Genomic DNA, 18,913 nt, shown 5'->3' with positions numbered 1-18,913 from the left:
GCCCGGCATGTGTCTCGGATGTGTGTTTACGATGAATAAAGCTGGAAACTTTCTCAGAGTACTTGTAGGTAGCTCATCACGCCATGAAATATTTTATCTATTTCAGGACAACTTCTCATAACCTCCGTTAGTTCTCTGGTATCCATGAGTTACTGGTAATCGATGAGCACGTTTCTTCAATTGTTTATTTCTAGAATGCTGTCAAAACTGGCGTACACGATTAGATTCACCGTGATCGGAAGTGAAATCTGAGTTCCAATCGCATATTGCCCGATTTTTATTAATGACAAATGTTGCCCACAATCGTCATCGGGATTCAGGTTGAAAGCGAATAAAGTATATCCGTTCAGGTACTCTTCTCTGTTTATCGACAGTGCCTGATCTTTCAGCTGCTTTCCTGATGCTAAATTTAAAGAATGGAATTCACGGACCAATGTTTAAAATTAAGAGTTTTTATTGTACGACCCGCTGAAGGCATCGTTGTCTACCATCCCAAAGATAATGGTTTTAGGTAAGGGACCGAGGAAAAGGTTCTCTTGTGAACAAATGCGGCTCCCTGCAGCTAGACTGAAGGTCTTCAAACAGACTCTTTCGATCGGATACTTGGCTGTGGCAGTGAGAAGTGCTTGTCCGTGTCAGATTTTTACAGACGGTGAGACGGTTACTTTCTTCACAAAAAGAGAAGTGTTGAGTATTTTCAGATTGAAATTTGCATTTCCTTCCTTCTTCAAACAGAATTCAGCTTTGCTGCGAACCATTTTAATCCTCAAATCGATCCCGTTCAGTAAAAGTTTATCCTGGAAAAAATATATCCGAGTGAATGTGTCCAATCAGGTCGAAGGTGTTGCTTTCAGTACTGAAACTGGCCTTTTTTTTGAGGCCTTTGTTTCGTCCGTCCGGGTCTGTGGCGTCCATATGCCCCGCTGTGTCTTTGTAGAATAGCCCGGTGCAAAATTGTTTCCAGTGTATCTTTTCCATAGTTGATAAGACTTTCAAAGGTAGCACGGTATGGGTATGTACTGCTAGATTGAGAAATAAGACGATCCCCGAGCATGACATCCACTTGTGAAAAAAGTGAGGCTACGGGGTAGTTAACGACCCCAACCTTTGCATCGTTAGCTATATTGGAACCGTCGGGGTTCACGATTTTACAGGTCAGATGTAAAAAAGTGATGTTCAAGTCGAGATAATCCTCCCCGTTTCCAGCCACGTAGAACTCCAGGGGCCCGTTGTCCGTAAGAGCGGAAAGTGGAGGTATTTCAACATGCGTAATTTTCGATACTCGTTTGGGTAAAAGGTGATGTGAAAATATCCAATTCTGTCTTGGTACACTCTGAGGATAGACTGTGTAAGAACGCCATGATGTTAGAAAATGTTCAGCCGATTTCTCTTGAGAGATGGAAGGGTGCCTGTTGCCTCTCTGCTCTGTCTTTTTCACACTGTTCTTGATTTTAGTAACCTTAGGAACCACATGTAGCCCCTATTCATTTTTACATAGGGAACGAATGTTTAGCGGGTCTAAAGTGTAGTTTAGCAATAAATTTCCCGTAACTAAAAGGTATAGGCTTGTTCTGATCCGTTTTGACTTCGATCACTATATCGGTAATATGGTTCTTGGTGAGAGGTACGTAATGCAGCTTATCATAAGTAATTGACATTGTAGAGGTGTCTCCAATGTGGCACTCGATCTTGCTGGGATTCCACCCCATCTTGAGGTCCTCTGTGTGGACCTTATGAAGGATTCAAGTCTGCATCCTTATTCTTTCTCAAGGTTTCAGAAACTCATGAAGTTAAAAATCTTTGGAGAAATCTCTACCATCCATCCTGGAGCATTTAAAAATCTTTCAAGTTTGCAACGTCTGGAAATTTACTGCTCACAATATTTAAATCTCTCGCTTTCATCTGAGATTCTCAGTGACCTTCAGAATGCCACAACTTTTTCATGCATCAACTGCAGGCTCTCGTCCATGGCAATAGACGTGTTCAAAGGCATGAAGAAGTTAGAACAACTCGGATTCATAAACAGCACAGAAGACTTTTCTGAGTTGTTATGCAGATTAACATTTGTGTCATCGTCATTAAACTATTTATATGTGGAATCTGAGAGTTTAGTTATTGACAGGACAAATTGCACTTTTTCTAATGGGACTTCATTTGATGTTATGCTTCATGGAATTGAGAAGGTCAGTCTTATTTTTCTTCCCGTTAGACCAACAGATAAAACAGTGAAATACTTCAAGAACATTTATATTTTAGTAATAAAATTTACTGATTTTGAAGTTTTACAACCTGCAATTACAAAAGTGGAAAATTTAATAGTAAGATATTCCGAGAAGTTAAGCAGCTTTGAAGAAATCTGTGAAACTGCCCATGAACTTTTGTCGACTGCATTGAGTGTACATTTCTTATATATAACTGATTCTTTTGTGCTCAATTTAGATAAATGCATATGGCTTGAAAGCTTTGAAATATCTGCCAGTGATAATACAGCTAAATCAATTAATTTAACATTCATCAGCGTTCTGAGAAACCTTGTATCATTAACGATTCATTGGAGGCTTACGACAGAGAGTAAAAATAGAGATAGGGCTTTGGCACTGTGTGAAAATCAGAGTGATCTTGTCACAAATCTCAAGACAGTGAGCCTTCATACAAACAATTTCCAAAATATCAGCTACCGACATTTTAGTTGCCTGCGAGAGCTTGAGGAACTGCAATGGGTGAACAGCAACATAGAACATATTGAAGATTTTACATTTAACAATACATGTTTGCTTAAAACTTTGGACCTTAGTAATAACAAAATATCTCAACTTACAAAATATACCTTCTTCGGTTTATCTAACCTAAAAACTCTCCTAATTAATGACAATAAGTTGCTTCTCATTGAGCCAGTGACTTTACTTCATTTAACATCTGCAGGGTTTGTAAGTTTGGGAGTCTTTCAGTATCCCTCCTCTGAACCTTCAAAGATCTGGATCAACCTCAGTCTTCCTGAAAATCTGACTAAGTTGTACATCAGCTCTGGATTAAAACCAATGACCCTTCTTTTAAGCAAGAGCAGGAAATCTGAAGTGGGCCTCAGCCTGCATGTTTGTGGCCAGTCTGTGACTTTTCAGGATTGTGACAATACGCTGTTCAAATCTCTTGTCCAATTAACTGCAGAGACAGAGCAGTTGCTCTGTGGTCAATCTTTTCCTGGTCAATTCCTCAAGTCTCTGAGACATTTTGTGATCAAAGCAAATCACAAGACAGCACAAATGGACTTGACTGATTTGAACCAACTGGTCAACCTGAAGAGTCTGATCCTTTTTAATGTAGATTTGTCTCATCAGTCTGGTCTTGATATGATTTTTCATAACCTCTCCAATTTGGACTATCTACATATTTCTTTATGGTCAGTAACCTTTTTCAACAAAGACTTGACCAGAGACCTGCAGTCACTAAAAGTGCTATTTTTACATGCAGATGATGTGTTCAGTGTGATGGAAAACTTTGTAGAGCCCCTGAAAAACCTTCAATATCTTATCATGGATAAAGCACTTCTATACTGTAGCTGTGACAATGCTTGGATTACCAATTGGGCAAAGTATCAAGAGTGTTCAGGTGTATTTCCCTGGGAGCTCACTGGAAAGTCTGCCATGTAAAACTGCACATGGAAAACAGTTTCTGCATAAGTATGCTCAAGACCACTGTTTAAGTGATGTCGACTTTCTCCTTTTTGCCTCCACCTCTCTGGGACTGGTGTTCTTCATGCTGGTAGTGCTGCTCCATCAGCTGGCTGGAGATTATCTGCTTTCTTTCTTTCACATAACTCGTGCCTGGGTAGAGGAGGCCATGAGGGCAAACAGAAAAGGACATTACCACTTTGATGTTTTTGTGTCCTACTGCGGGAAAGATGAGCGCTGGGTAGTGGATGAACTTCTCCCCAACCTGGAGAAACGTGGACCCCCTTTCCTCAGGCTTTGCCTGCACAGCAGGGACTTTGAGCTAGGAAAGGACATTGTGGAGAACATCACGGACAGCCTCTACAGAAGCCGACACACCCTCTGCCTGGTTAGCCGCAACTACCTTCGGAGTAAATGGTGCTCTTTGGAGATGCGTTTGGCAACTTACAGATTACTGGCTGAACACAGGGACGTTCTGGTGTTCCTGGAGAAGGTTCCTCATCAACTCTTAAATGTACATTATAGACTGTCCAGGCTGGTGAAGACCCGGTCCTACATAGACTGGCCACAAGACCCAGCTCTGCATAATGCATTCTGGGATAGACTATGGACAAAGTTTGCACCCGAAACTGCAATATAGATTCAAATATTAATCTTTTAACATAAGATGTACCTTACCCAGTGTATTATATCTTCCCCAATTATGTAGTTCCTCAGCAAAAAATTGTGGCATTTTGTAGCACCTTTCCAAGAAATTAAATCGCTCATTTGGGACTTTCATTTTATCCATCAGGGCATTCTAAATCACATGGACACACTAGCCTGCAACTTACTGTACTATTGGACTATTTACCTACCAGAACATGATATCCTGCTTCTGGAGGATGCAGATGGAGGAAGAAAACAAAATTTCATCTCTGGAGGCCATATTTATTTGAGCCTGTATATACAGTCAGTAATGGAAGCGGTGATTTGAATGCCAAGGTATTTGTTTTTGATCTCACAAGCATCTTGAAAAACTCTGGGGGGAAGGGGAGAGAAAACATGACAATTATTTTTTTCTATTTGTCCTGTCCAAAATTCTACCATAAAGCAATACGGAGGCTCTTCACAAGTGGGGAAAAAGATCTTATCCACGTATGGTACATACATTCATCTACAGTTTAACCAAGAACATGAGATAAGGGAAAAATGTCAGTTTGGATTTTATGTTGTCTTTGAATATTTTGAATTCATGAAGAGAGTTTTATGCTAGATACAACAGCTTTAAAATAAGCCACTATCATAGAAAATACTTTTCTTGCTGGTTGTAGAAGCAGTCATATTAGTAATATTATTAATGTAATATATTATTTTTAGTATAGTATTAGTGTTTTATTTTGTATTTATGCTATTACTTATGAACATAATACTTTTGTAATGAATGTAAATTCTGTTTTATGAACATGACTAGTTTGTAGCATTAGTGCAATTCTTCATTATGGTATATGATTTAAAATAATTTTTTTTACATTAATAGTTCTGGCAAATTAATCAAATATTCTATTCAAAATATTAATTGAAATAAAAGTATTTTTATTTCAAGGCACTATTAGAGGCCATAGCTGCATGTGTGATTTATCTTACAGCAGAGATGATGACTCTTCTTCTTCTTCTTATTATTATTATTATTATTATTATTATTATTATTATTATTATTGATGAATTCACTGTATACATTCTATGTGTAATAAAGACTTACATTGCCTCAGTTGCTTCTCTGACTAATTCCCTCTTTATCAGTGGACAGCCTCCTGTATATAGAGCCAGGGTTTATACTATATTCTTTCCATTTTTTAAATAATGGATTAAATGTTGTTCCACCAGATTTTAAAAGCTTACTTTTCCAGAGCTTTGTACCGGACATATTTTGAAAGCTCCTTATTCTTCATGATGCTGTTTGTTTCGGTTCCCAATCAAACTCAGGGTTGTTCCTCAAATCAGGTGTATTTATACTGAACGCACATGACACTCTAATTATACACTGGTTGATTTAACCAGTTATGTGACTCTTGGTGGCAACTGGTTAAACCAGAGCTAATTTAGGGGTTCACATCGATGGGGGTGAATACCTATGCAACCACACGTTTTCATTTTTTCAGCAATAAATTATTTTGCAAACTATATAGATAGAGACTTCCTAGTCACTATAATATTATGGATTATTTAGTGTAGATGTAATTCCATGTAAATTTATTTTAATTCCAGATTATAACACTACAAAATGTGGAAAAGGTCAAGGGGGTGAATACTTATGCAAGGTACTATAAAGACTCCATTTCATATTAAACTGAACAAAATCCACTCACATCACTCTAGCTTATTTGTGTAATGTCTAATAGCGCGTCATTAAAATATCTAACTGTAACACAAAGATCAATCTAAATGCTATAATCAATAAGCCTTTATTTAAAACATCTCCAGCATTGTTATAAAACTCCATATATATGCATAAACTTGAGTTGTCAAGTATTGATTAAGTAAAAAGTGCCCATCCCTGATCCTATGATCTACCCAAGGTCTTCACAAACAAAAATTCCCAGGAGCATTATTGTACTACTAACTATGGTAATAATAAATAACAAGGCACACTGTAGACAAAGCACACTTAAGACTCTTCCTCAAATTCTACTTAAAAACAAACTATTTGTAATGTATATTATCATAAGGTATCAATCTAGGTATCACTCTGTGAAACTGCTCTGTGAGAATATCAATTATTAAAAGCACTATATAAATCATATTGCACTGAAATTGAATTACTGAATTCAAAATCTATAATATTTTATATTCCGTTTCTTCACCATAACAACATAGAAACATCATCTTTATCAAATTTTCAGATTAAAAAAAAAAAAAAAAAAAAGTTTTGGAGTGACTTTCATGGATATTCAAGTGACAGTACTGTGCTTATTGCTGAGGTAGAGGTGTTACATGCTTACTACATGAAAGCTACTTAAAAAAAATACACAGTGGTATTAAGTGTATAACAAAATATCACGGATGGTCTTCCTACTGTACATCAATAATCCATTGTCACTTTTGCTATTACTTCAATTGCCAAAAGAAAATTTATTGTGTAAATTTGTAACTACAAGTGCACAATGCATTATTGATAAAGTAATGTAAATCTAAAGTAAAAAAAATATATATACTTAACAATAGTTAAGGTAACACTTCCAGATGTCTACGAAACTTTCTATATTCTAGTAGTTTTTTTAAGATATATTTAGAACTAACTAATTTAGGCATAAAATTTCGTAGATACCTTAGTTTCTGGCACTTTCCGTTTTCATTTTTCCAGGCAGATTAATAGACATACCCCTGAACAGAATTAACCATAAACCCTCTTTCCTCTTGAGATATGTGTAGTTTCTACAGAGGAAGTGGCAGAGGTAACAGTACAGGTTCCCAGCCTTGGACCTGAAGAATCCCCTGTCCTGTTTTCCCTGCTCTAGTACCATAGGTGGTTTTGGGGAGAGTCTGAACCCTTAGTTCAGTGGACAAAGTCTCCAAAGGCATTTTTTTTTCCACTAGGTTAAGTTGGAAAGAAGTGGAACAAGGCCTGGTTGACACTAGAAAAATAACGACAGCGAGAGGAAATAAAGGTAATCAAAATGTTTTACAACTAGCCTGTCTCTCCCAGCATACTACTTTCGTTGTGTAATTCTAGCTCAGCTATGTAATGCTATTCAAAATATTGCATAGGTATACCATTGTGCAATGCAGTGCAATACAGCAGCTTAATATTTTGAGAACAAAAAAGACTAATTAGCCCATTTAAGAGGATGACTGGCTCCAGCCTGGCGCCCCCTATTGAACCGGTCTCGAACCACCACTATATAACACACCTGGTTCAACTCCGAAATCGCTGGTAATGAGCTGATTGGTTGAATCAGGTATGTCAGAGCAGGGAAAGACTAACATGTGCAGAATACTTGTTACTCCAGGAACTGGAATGAGAACCTGTCTGTTAGGGAAAAAGGTTTCAGTGTAGTTTTGCTGCAATTTGTCTTGCATGCAGCAGAGGGCTCTGAACACTACCAACTGCTACCTAAATGTATACAACATTTATACTACAGAATAAAACATTTAATAGAATTAATATTTATATGTAAACGTTCTCAAATGTATTAAGATCTAGAAGTATCACATTATTATAAACACATTAAAAGCTTTCATTTGTCACAGTGCATCTCGTTTGTTCTCTTCCAGCCTGCCTCTCTTCTCTCTCTCTCTCTCTCTCTCTCTCTCAGCTGCTTATTCTGAATTTCCAGACAATGATGCTTCCCAACAGAATCCCACAGAAGAATGCCACGACTGGAGATGGGATGGTGTAGAAGGAGGAAGCTGAGATATGCTCGATAGAGAACTGGGTCAGTGCTGAAATGCTGCTGATCTGTAAGGACAATAATGCAGGGAGAAGCATTAAGATTAAAATTGTGCATTATAAATTATTCCAGTCTTGCTTCGTTATTGCCTCACTTATCAGCAAGACATTCATTAAGACTGCCTGTTCTCTGCTCCAGCACCTGTATGGCATTCTTAGCTCATACCCTATTTTTTTCTCGTATGAGGATATGCTTGTCAACAGAGACCTCAATGTACCGTACATCTGGAAGCCTCTCTGGATAAGAGCGTAATGTAAACGTCTTGGCTCTTGACCCTTGATCATTGTTCACTTTGATTGCTCATGTTTGATTTCAGTCTCATACAGCATGTCTGTGCATTTCCAGCTTCTGTATTCCTAGTTACCTTCTTTCTTATTTTCTTAGTTTCCTGGTTTAAGACCCAGCCTGCCATTTACAGTGCATCTGGAAAGTATTCACAGCGTTTCACTTTTCCCACATTTTGTTATGTTACAGCCTTATTCCAAAATGGATTAAATTCATTATTTTCCTCAAAATTCTACAAACAGTACCCCATAATGATAACGTGAAAGAAGTTTGTTTGAAATCTTTGCAAATTTATTAAAAATAAAAAACAAAAAAAGCACATGTACATAAGTATTCACAGCCTTTGCCGTGACACTCGAAATTGAGCTCAGATGCATCGTGTTTCCACTGATCATCCTTGAGATGTTTCTACAACTTGATTGGAGTCCACCTGTGGTAAATTCAGTTGATTGGACATGATTTGGAAAGGCACACACCTGTCTATATAAGGTCCCACAGTTAACAATGCATGTCAGAGCACAAACCAAGCCATGAAGTCCAAGGAATTGTCTGTAGACCTCCGAGATGGGATTGTATCGAGGCACAGATCTGGGGAAGGGTACAGAAACATTTCTGCAGCATTGAAGGTCCCAATGAACATAGTGGCCTCCATCATCTGTAAATGGAAGAAGCCTGGAACCAGCAGGACTCTACCTAGAGCTGGCCACCTGGCCAAACTGAGCAATCGGGGGAGAAGGGCCTTAGTCAGGGAGGTGACCAAAAACCCAATGGTCACTCTGACAGCGTGTCTCTGTGGAGAGAGGAGAACCTTCCAGAAGAACAACCATCTCTGCAGCACTCCACCAATCATGCCTGTATGGTAGAGTGGCCAGATGGAAGCCACTTCTCAGTAAAAGGCACATGACAGCCCACCTGGAGTTTGCCAAAAGGCACCTGAAGGACTCTCAGAACAAAGATTGAACAAAGATTGAACTCTTTGGCCTGAAGGGCAAGCGCCATGTCTGGAGGAAACCAGGCACCACTCATCACCTGGCCAATACCATCCCTACAGTGAAGCATGGTGGTGGCAGCATCATACTGTGGGGATGTTTTTCAGCAGCAGGACCTGGGAGACTAGTCAGGATCAAGGAAAAGATGAATGCAGCAATGTACAGAGACATCCTTGATGAAAACCTGCTCCAGAGCGCTCTGGACCTCAGACTGGTGCGAAGGTTCATCTTCCAACAGGACAATGACCCTAAGCACACAGCCAAGATAACGAAGGAGTGGCTACAGGACAACTCTGTGAATGTCCTTGAGTGGCCCAGCCAGAGCCCAGACTTCAACCCGATTGAACATCTCTGGAGAGATCTGAAAATGGCTGTGCACCGACGCTCCCCATCCAACCTGATGGAGCTTGAGAGGTCCTCCAAAGAAGAATGGGAGAAACTGCCCAAAAATAGGTGTGTCAAGCTTGTAGCATCATACTCAAAAAGACTTGAGGCTGTAATTGGTGCCAAAGGTGCTTCAACAAAGTATTGAGCAACGGCTGTGAATACTTATGTACATGTGCTTTTTTTATTTTTTATTTTTAATAAATTTGCAAAGATTTCAAACAAACGTCTTTCACGTTATCATTATGGGGTATTGTTTGTAGAATTTTCAGGAAAATAATGAATGTAATCCATTTTGGAATAAGGCTGTAACATAACAAAATGTGGAAAAAGTGAAGCGCTGTGAATACTTTCCGGATGCACTGTAGATAATGTGTCTGCCCATGTTGAATTTGCAAGGCTTACATCCAACTGCATCTGGCACATCAATGAATTTGGTCTATAAGTGAAATATTTACCCCATTTTGCATGTATACTGATGTTTCTTGAACTAGTATTTTACGATATCAAACCTAGGCCACTGCACGGTATACAAATGAGGTGCACTCAGTCACCAACATCACATCACACTGCAAAAAAATGACTTTTTATCAAGTGAAAATAGCATGAATGAGGTCAAATACAGTCCTTCAGAAAGTACTGGAACAGCAAGGCCAATTCTATTGTTTTCCTTATACACTGAAGACATCTTTGAGATGACCTTTTGTTTGAACTCACCCATTTTTTCAAGCAATCAAAAATATTAGAACATGTGATGATAGGTGTTTCTTGCTGCCCAGGTGTGACCTGTTAAACTGACTGAAGAAGTCTTCAAGAAGATGTCTTCTTGAATCTAATATTACCTATTATAAGGTTGCAACAAGCCAAATATATTATTATTGTTAAACCTATTTCTAGACATTGTTTTTTTTTTACTAATTTCATGCTAGTCTGAAGATAATTTTGCTCACTTTAAACATTTATGTCTAAAAAGAAGCAAAATTATCTGCCAGTAGAAAAAGAACATTTAAAGACAGAAATGAGTAAAAACATCTAAAAACAGGAAGAATAATCTCATATTTGATTCATAATAACCAATTATCCCTCTGAACAACCAGTGAGAGGTGCACAAAAAAATTTCCTAATGAATGTGAGTGCGTTTCTGCTTTCTTCTTACCCATCCGTCCATGTTGCGAATCCATATCAATAGCTTTGTCCTGAAGAAATCCAAACATGATTCCAGTATTTCTGAGAACACTGTGGGCAGGTTAGCCAGTACCATCTACTCAAGAAGGAATGAAGAAACGTGAGTCATTTACACACACAATGCACACACACACTCAAAAAAAAAAAAAAAAAAAACTACAGCACAACAGTATCTTCAGGACCTTTACAGCCAGCTTTCCTACTGCGTAGAACAGCACAATGATTCTTCCCCAGTTGATCTGTCCATCGTAGAAGACACCATCCACAAGCTTTGAAAAAATCTTCCTATCACCCAGGCGTGCCAAACCATCGATCTGGCTGAAGGGTGCACAGATAACAGAAAAAGAGAAAATGATGATTGTAAACACTGATGTACTCAGGATGAAAACAACGGGAAATAAAAAAAAAAATTAAAAAAAAGAAAAGAAAAAAAAACAAACAGGAAAATAATCAACAACAGGTTGGTATGATGAACCTCAAAGTTGATTACTTTCCTAAAACAGCACTTCCCAAAGTGTTTTATTCATCTTACACCACAGCAATTCTGCCATTGATAACAATTTGTAATTTATTAATAATTAAGACTTAATATATTATATTTTAGCAATTTATAGATACAGTTAATATTATGGAACATCCCTAAAACAAGTTAGTTCCGGTAACAGCAGTTATAAACAGTCAGTCCCCCAGTCATTTTAGTCTATATGGGTTGATGACATGCACTCTGTATTTCTCTTTATTTTTTATTTGATCAACAAATTGAATGCAAGTGTTCACTATGCACTCCTTGTTTGAGCATTTTGGCATTTGATGTACCAGTTGATTGAATATAACTGGCATATAACTGGGGCCCCAAAGGGTGTGTTAGCCCCGGGCCCCGCAAAGGCTAACATAACCATCAGGTGGGTTAGATGTAATGAGTTAGATGTAATGAAGTGAATTATTATTTAGCTGACTCAGCTTTTTAAGTGCAGTGGAAACAGTGCCTAGGTGAGCTCAGATTTTTTAATAAAAGCCACATTAGGTCCAAGCAATTCAGTTATGTTCTCTAAAAAACACACTGGGGTGCACGGAAGGAGCCTCCCTGTACGGCGCAATCGACGTAATCGAAGTATCCATCGACCTTCGTCGTCACAGCGCCTGGCATACCTTGGGCAATGTTCAGTATTATACTGCTGAACGGCCAATCTTTCCACCACAATGGTTCCACCAGTATAACGAAGTGGAACCTTGACACGAAAAGAAGAAGAAGAAGAAGAAAGACACACTCAATGATTAAGTGACACTTACTCATTCAAGCTGTGTTCTTGATTAAGCTTATCACCAATCACTTTAACCGACTGTGCCAGCTGATCCAGCAGTTTCTGATCCTGCACACTGGCTAAAGGTTGAACCTCTGGGAGGCATGGGAGAGACAAGTTTCCTCCTATATTAACGTTCATCATCTGATCCTGAATCACCCTGAATGACACAAAGAGACATGTAGTTTGCTATTTGGTGGTCATAAGACTGCATTACTTGTTAGCTTCATCAGCCTCTCTAGTGAAGAAAAATCAGCTGAAAAATTTGGGTCATAAACAGAGAAAGATACGGGGACAAGGAACCAGAGACACAAAAACCAAAAGAAGCCCAGGTAAGAATTATCGTGGGACTTTGCAAGCAAAATGTATTACAACAGATAATAAACTGAGATTACAGCAGAGGAGGACAAATGGAAAAGTCACTACAGTCTTAGAAAAAAATGGGTTCTTCTAGGGTTCCTTAAAGGGTCATTAGATAATAAAGGATTCTTTTTTTTAAAGGGCTTTGCTTATGGATCCTGAGTGGTACAAACAGAAAAGAGTTCACAGTATCATCAGGAGATCGCGAGTCCGAATCCTGAAGATGTCACAGCCACCTATGATCAGGATTCAAGAGACCAAACTGACCTTGTTCTCTGGGTGGAAGGAGCATATTCTCTCTCCACTGTCAATCACAGCAACACTAACCAATCGGCTAATGGGTGGGAATTTTCAAGTCACCAAACTGGGACGAAAATGTCAGGAAAATCCAAAAATGGGCATAAAGCATTTTTGGAAAGTTTAAACGTTATGTTTTGGGACCATCCCCAGGAACCGAAAGTTACTTTCAGTGTCTTTCACCATTCAGTGTTTTACTCTGATGACTGTCTGTCATAAAAGGAACACGTTGTGCCTGAGGGAGTATAGGAAGTTAACTAAATAATTTTGTTTCATAATGGCTTGTAATACTAACAAAGAGGAAGGAAGAAATGAAACAGAAATTACCTGGAAAGCTAAAACAGGAAAAAAGCAAGGCTGAGCAAAAAGGTTCAGAATCACAGTATTAACACATGATAACTTATTATGAGATACTGATAGTCAGGGGGGCATGTGGAAAACAGGAAGCAAACAGAACTGTTCATGTCATGGACAATTTGCATGATAATATGTACACAAAAAAACAGGCATAGTTTATGAAACTGGATATGAATGGATTTATTCACAAATTGTTCCGCAATGTTCCGGTGAATTTTTATATAAGGAGACTCACAAGTGAGAACCTCGACTGATCAGCTTCAAATCGTATATTCGATGACTTACTGCAATTTTATATGTGGTCATTCACTTCGGACAAAATTATTGGCACCGGATTTAGTGCACTTTCCACGTTTAATCATTATTTTGACGTTTTCTGCTGTTTGGGAGCTTTGTCTTTTATGGAGTTTTGTAGGTGCGACTAAAGGTAAATCAGCTGTGCCACAGACTGACATCTATCAACATGAGTAAGAAGAAAATCAGGGTTACTGAAACTTTGGTAAATGTGGTGGGAATTTTTAGTTCAGTTTGGCCTATAAAATGGCAGGCACTCTAATTCTCAGCTTTTATTTTATCTTTTTTAACAGGGCTTGTCAATTGTGGAATCCAGTCTCAGAAATCACATATGTGAATCTTCTTTTGGATTTGAAACAAGTGTTCCATGTTCTTTCATCCTCATAACCCCATAAGTTGTGCATTATCATTGTAGTATTGTAAAACTAAAGCATGATTGGACACTGAACTTGTCTTGGCTGATTTATTTTAGCTGATTTAAGTGAAAAGTTTATTTCATGTGAAAATAATATACTTTTTGAGGGGGGGGCCGGGGGGTTGTTAGGAGCAAGGGTTAAAAAGTTTACTTTCACTTTCGGTTTAAAATGTAAATGTAGCATTACTGTCTGTAATATAAATACCATGTTAGAGCCATGTTACGTATAGGTCTTCAGTACAAACTACTGACTTTAGACAGAACAATACTGAGTGAAGGTGAAATGTGAAATAAACAGGAAATTAAATGTATTTCACATCGAAAATAAACTCACCTGATTATGAGGGCTTCTCCAATTTGGCCATCTGTTGGTGGAGGAAATAAGAAAACTTAATCCTACAGACTTCACCATTAAATTAAAATAAAATAAATTTAAAAACAAAGGAAAGATAATGACGCGTACCTGGTGTTCCTTCGTTAGACATGGTAAAAGTTATCTTGTCTTTTGACCTTTCTCTGACCAAGTGTAAAAATGGACTAAAAACCGTTCACAATAATTACTTCTACCGAGAAAAACCGGCGTCTCTAATCTAATACAGACTAGAATATATGAAGCGGACCTAAGTGACGTGGTTTCATGTATACCGGAAATACGAGTTTGTCATGCGACCTCGCCTTTAGAGCTGAAAGGTTACAAATAACGACATTTTCTTCCTCAGAGTCATACCCGACACTGAAAATTACGGTTAGCAAAAAATCCCAAGCCAGTTAGCTTCGCATTTCTGATGAACTGTTTTCAAATTAAAAATAAAAACAAAAACAAGATTTCTATAAGGAACACATTGACCAGCCTGACAGGATGACATTATTCATCTCCGTTAAAGTTAACTATCTATCAGATTAGGCCTTTATAGGTTGTTTGTTTTATATAATATACTGCTTAGAACCAGGTTCGAAGGTTAGGTACGTTTACAGTTCACAAGAGAAAATGAGAAAGTTTCCTGAACGTTACCCATGTTGTATTTCGCGTTGGGTTTTCTCGGTGCAGTTACACAATGTGGCCAGCAGATGTCAAAACGCAACTTATTTTTTTTAATTTTTTTTTTTAAACTGCCTTGCTGAAGAAAAAAACAACAGAAATCATCACATCACCAACCATTTCTAATGGTTTCCAGTACAAATACCATTACAAACCATCAGCTGTTAACCATTAAAACCATTACCAAATGGTTTCCATTACGGAGTAGGACATATTAAAGACGTAGGTCCTTAATGGTATCCACTAGGCATAACATGCCACCAGTAAAAAGCAACAGATTACCAGTAGCGACCCACAGGGACCATTACAGTTTCCATTAAAACCAAAACAAATCCCATTATAACCATTAAAACCATTACAAATTCTATGAGGGTTTCTGTTGTTTTTTAACCTTGAATATAGTTCACAACTGTAGCAATGTCTCTCATCACCACTTCAAGCTTGGGTGGGATTTCTTTTGATGCCAAAGCGTCCCGATTAATAAATGTCGCTGGTGATGCCTTTGCAATTGGCCCAATCCAGACCGCATGAAATGTCATGATAAGTGCTCCTGACATGCTAGAAGGTAATGTTAGGCAGCACAGAAGATAATCAACAAATTCAACTTGTCAAATGTACCAAACATAAACCATTGATGTAGCCCTTGATGCAATGTCAGTGCTCTCGTGCAGCTGAATAGCTAAATCCTTTGCTGACTTCAGTCTTGCTTTGAGCTGTTCTTCTGTGTGACACCGTATTGTCACTAAGAAGATTTATTTTTAGCTTTTCAAATGCCTTTTCATCCAGAACTGTATTAACTATGTCAAGTGCAGCAGGCGATATTAATCTCTCTGCAATTGTATGTATTGCTTTTTCTTTGGCAACAGGATATGAAACTTTATAAGATGCCAAGTGCAATTTGAGATTGTGTTACACTTCTGCTGAGTACCTGAGCTGATGACTGAATTTCTTGAGCCTTCCTCTGAAAAAAGATATTGGTCTGTCTGCCAGATTGGCATGCTGTGTACTTAAATGTCTTTCCAACTTCACTGGTTTCAAACTTTCATTTTCTCAGCATATTACTCACATTGGTATTGCAGCATGAACTTCATCGGAACAGTTTACTTCAAAAAATCATCTTTATATCTCCTTACTCTGAATTTCTGCTTTTTCTTTGCTGGGCAAGAAGTACTGATCCTGCTAAACTGTTCACACATATCGCCTTCACGATCTTTTCTGCTGATCACCGCTGTGTGCAGCAGGGTTGGACGGCTGACGGCATTTTCTGCTGCTGCTTCGGTCTCAAGCCTTCTTTTTCTTGTGAAAAAATCATAAATGGTACTTTTTGACTTTGGCCTGCTCATGTTCAGCATAAAAGAAATTAAAGACTGGTTAGTAAAGCTATTGCATCATCATAGTGGGAAAAAAGAAAATGGCTGCATCAACAGCATGTGATAATGCTCTGAGCACTGTGAGAGGTTAAAAAAAGTGTGAGTTGATTGTATGTACATGGGTCAGGTGACAGAGGTGGAGTATTTATTTGTTTATTTTGTGTCTAGTTGAATGATTGAATGAAGTTGAGGCCTTCTATTCAAAGTTATTATTATTAATATTATTAGTCGTAGTAGTAGTAGTAGTAGTAGTATTAAAACTGAATTAATTTGTTTTAGGAACTTTCCTTAATGCTTGTTATGTACAACCAGCCTATATGCAGTTATTATAGAACTGAATTATTTGCTATAAAGTGTAACGTGTGACAGCAATTTGCGTATTTAGCTGTAATTCTCTACACATCCAAAGGGTGTCATTAATTCCTGCTTGTTTCTAAAATTGTGTTTATGGCTTTAGACATGGGTCAAAACTTCGGTAAATATACAGCCAATTTCCTCCCAAGTATTTCTTTATAAATCCCAGTTAAAAAAAAAAAAAAAAAATCTAAAATAATAAGATCCAAACACTATAACATTATTCCCATTAACGTTACTATGGAATCTATTTTGTCATTAGAAATATTTTTGTTTTTGTATCACTGGCCACCCATCATGTGTGGAGTCTTTAAAGTCCTCCTATTCTTCCTTTCCACATACAAGGGGAGACCGGGTATAGTTGTAACATGGAGAGAGTTGTAACTCCACCAATTCCACCAATCAGGGATAAATGTTTTTTTTTTAAAAAGCATCTGATGAAGTCACAAAGAAGGGCATTTAAGTTGGATCAGTTGCAAAGGCACATGGGATCTGAGCAGATACTACAAATCACTGCAGAAGCTGAGAGACCAGGGGTCCATTGATCTTCCCAGTGTAGGCTATCGGACCTGCAGCAAAGTTTTCTCTGAGGTGCAGAAAGAAGTGTTGGCTGACTATATGACTCAGGCAGAAGACCTGTATTATGGACTGACTCCAGGTGAGGTAAGCATATAACAGTTTAACCACTGGAGACCAGAGTAGAATTGAATACTAGCATAGGTGCCAGACAAATTGAAAACTTTCTTTTAGGTCAGAACTGGTGTAATAACAGTCAGTCACCAGACCTTCAGTCACCAGATTGACAGACTGGAGCTTTCCAGCCACACTCTCCACCAACTAACCTGGCAACTGCCTCCTCTCCTCGAATTCACCAGGAGATTGCCTCCTCTCCTCAAACTCACCTGGCAACTGCCTCCTCTCCTCCAACTCACCTGGCGACTGCCTCTCTTCAAACTCACCTGGTGATTGTCTCTTCTCCTCCAACTCACCTGGCGACTGCCTCTCTTCAAACTCACCTGGTGATTGTCTCCTCTCCTCCAACTCACCTGGCGACTGCCTCTCTCCAAACTCACCTGGTGATTGTCTCCTCTCCTCCAACTCACCTGGCGACTGCCTCTCTTCCAACTCACCTGGTGATTGTCTCCTCTCCTCCAACTCACCTGGCGACTGCCTCTCTTCAAACTCACCTGGTGATTGTCTCTTCTCCTCCAACTCACCTGGCGACTGCCTCTCTTCCAACTCACCTGGTGATTGTCTCCTTTCCTCCAACTGCAATTGATGCATGGTGGTGGCAGTACCATGCTCAGAGCTGCTTTTCTTCAGCCAGAACAGGGGCTATTATCAAGGTGGAGGGAATCATGAATCACTACAAATAACAATTGATTTTAGTGCAAACCCTTCAAGTGTCTGCTAGTAAGCTGAAGATGAAAAGGAATTTCACCTTTCAGCATGACAATGACCCCAAGCATACATCCCAATCAACAAAGGAATGGCTCAACAAAAGAATATTAATGTTTTTGATTGTTCAAGCCAGAGCCCAGACCTGAATCCAACTAAAAATCTCTGGGGTAACCTGAAGCGGCCTGTGCACAGGAGATGCCCTTAGAATCTGATGGATCTAGAATGTTTTTGCAAGATAGAATAAGAAAGTATTGTCAAGATGTGCCACACTGAGAGACTCTTACCCAAAAAGACTGAGTGGTTTAATTGAGCCTGTTCAGGCAGGCTCAATTAATTCTTCTCTGGTGGAGGGGAAGTTTTGTCAGTGAGTGCTATGTACATTCCGGGCAACTGGATTCCAGGGCAGACATCCTGTTGAGGCAGGGGCTGAGGCCCGGGGACTGGAGGCTCCATCCACAAGTGGGTGAGTCCATGTGGCGGAGGTTCCGCTGAGTGGAAATGGACATGTTCGCCTCAGAGGAGGCAACATGCTGCCACTGTGGTTCGCCCTCACTCCTCCTGCACCAAAAAAACAAAAAAAACAAAGGTCAGGGCTGGTTGCCATGGTACACACATGGCCAAGGTCACATCTGTATGCCCCCCCCCAAGTTCGCCAAGATCTGCTGCTAGTAGCACCAGATTGGCCAGCTCGAATTTGGCTCTCGGAGATAATATCGCTGCTGGACAGTGAACCCAAGAACCCAATGGAAGCTCTAAAAGAGCTTCAAAAGTTCTCCTCAGAGAT

General features: G+C 38.9%; 3 protein-coding genes across 4 annotated transcripts; 1 reads left to right on the top strand and 2 right to left on the bottom strand.

Moving 5' to 3' along the window:
- The first annotated feature begins 3,477 nt into the window (after nt 1–3,477).
- LOC124628985 (toll-like receptor 13) lies at nt 3,478–4,308 on the top strand. The gene has a single exon (XM_047160565.2). It carries the CDS (start codon nt 3,565–3,567, stop codon nt 4,306–4,308), a length of 744 nt encoding a protein of 247 aa, XP_047016521.1. The 5' UTR covers nt 3,478–3,564.
- Nucleotides 4,309–7,619: 3,311 nt separating this feature from the next.
- baxb (BCL2 associated X, apoptosis regulator b) lies at nt 7,620–15,021 on the bottom strand. 2 transcript variants are annotated; one of them, XM_017459225.3, is made up of 6 exons: nt 14,978–15,021; nt 14,300–14,330; nt 12,232–12,402; nt 11,124–11,259; nt 10,913–11,017; nt 7,620–8,106 (listed from the first exon to the last, which is right to left on the bottom strand). In XM_017459225.3, exons 1-6 carry the CDS (start codon nt 14,979–14,981, stop codon nt 7,960–7,962), a joined length of 594 nt encoding a protein of 197 aa, XP_017314714.1. In that variant the 5' UTR covers nt 14,982–15,021; the 3' UTR covers nt 7,620–7,959. The 2 variants fall into 2 exon arrangements, with proteins under 2 accessions (XP_017314714.1, XP_017314705.1); XM_017459216.3 differs by lacking the exon at nt 14,978–15,021 and adding an exon at nt 14,429–14,943.
- Nucleotides 15,022–17,173: 2,152 nt separating this feature from the next.
- Nucleotides 17,174–18,658, bottom strand: LOC128634925 (phostensin-like). The gene is made up of 2 exons (XM_053685792.1): nt 18,414–18,658; nt 17,174–18,063 (listed from the first exon to the last, which is right to left on the bottom strand). The coding sequence occupies exon 2, from the start codon at nt 18,010–18,012 to the stop codon at nt 17,566–17,568; it is 447 nt and encodes a 148-aa protein (XP_053541767.1). The 5' UTR covers nt 18,013–18,063; nt 18,414–18,658; the 3' UTR covers nt 17,174–17,565.
- Nucleotides 18,659–18,913: the final 255 nt, after the last annotated feature.

This window comes from Ictalurus punctatus, chromosome 2, assembly GCF_001660625.3.
Source record: "Ictalurus punctatus breed USDA103 chromosome 2, Coco_2.0, whole genome shotgun sequence".
NCBI classification, from domain to species: domain Eukaryota; kingdom Metazoa; phylum Chordata; class Actinopteri; order Siluriformes; family Ictaluridae; genus Ictalurus; species Ictalurus punctatus.
This window is presented reverse-complemented; position numbering and strand designations above follow the sequence as displayed.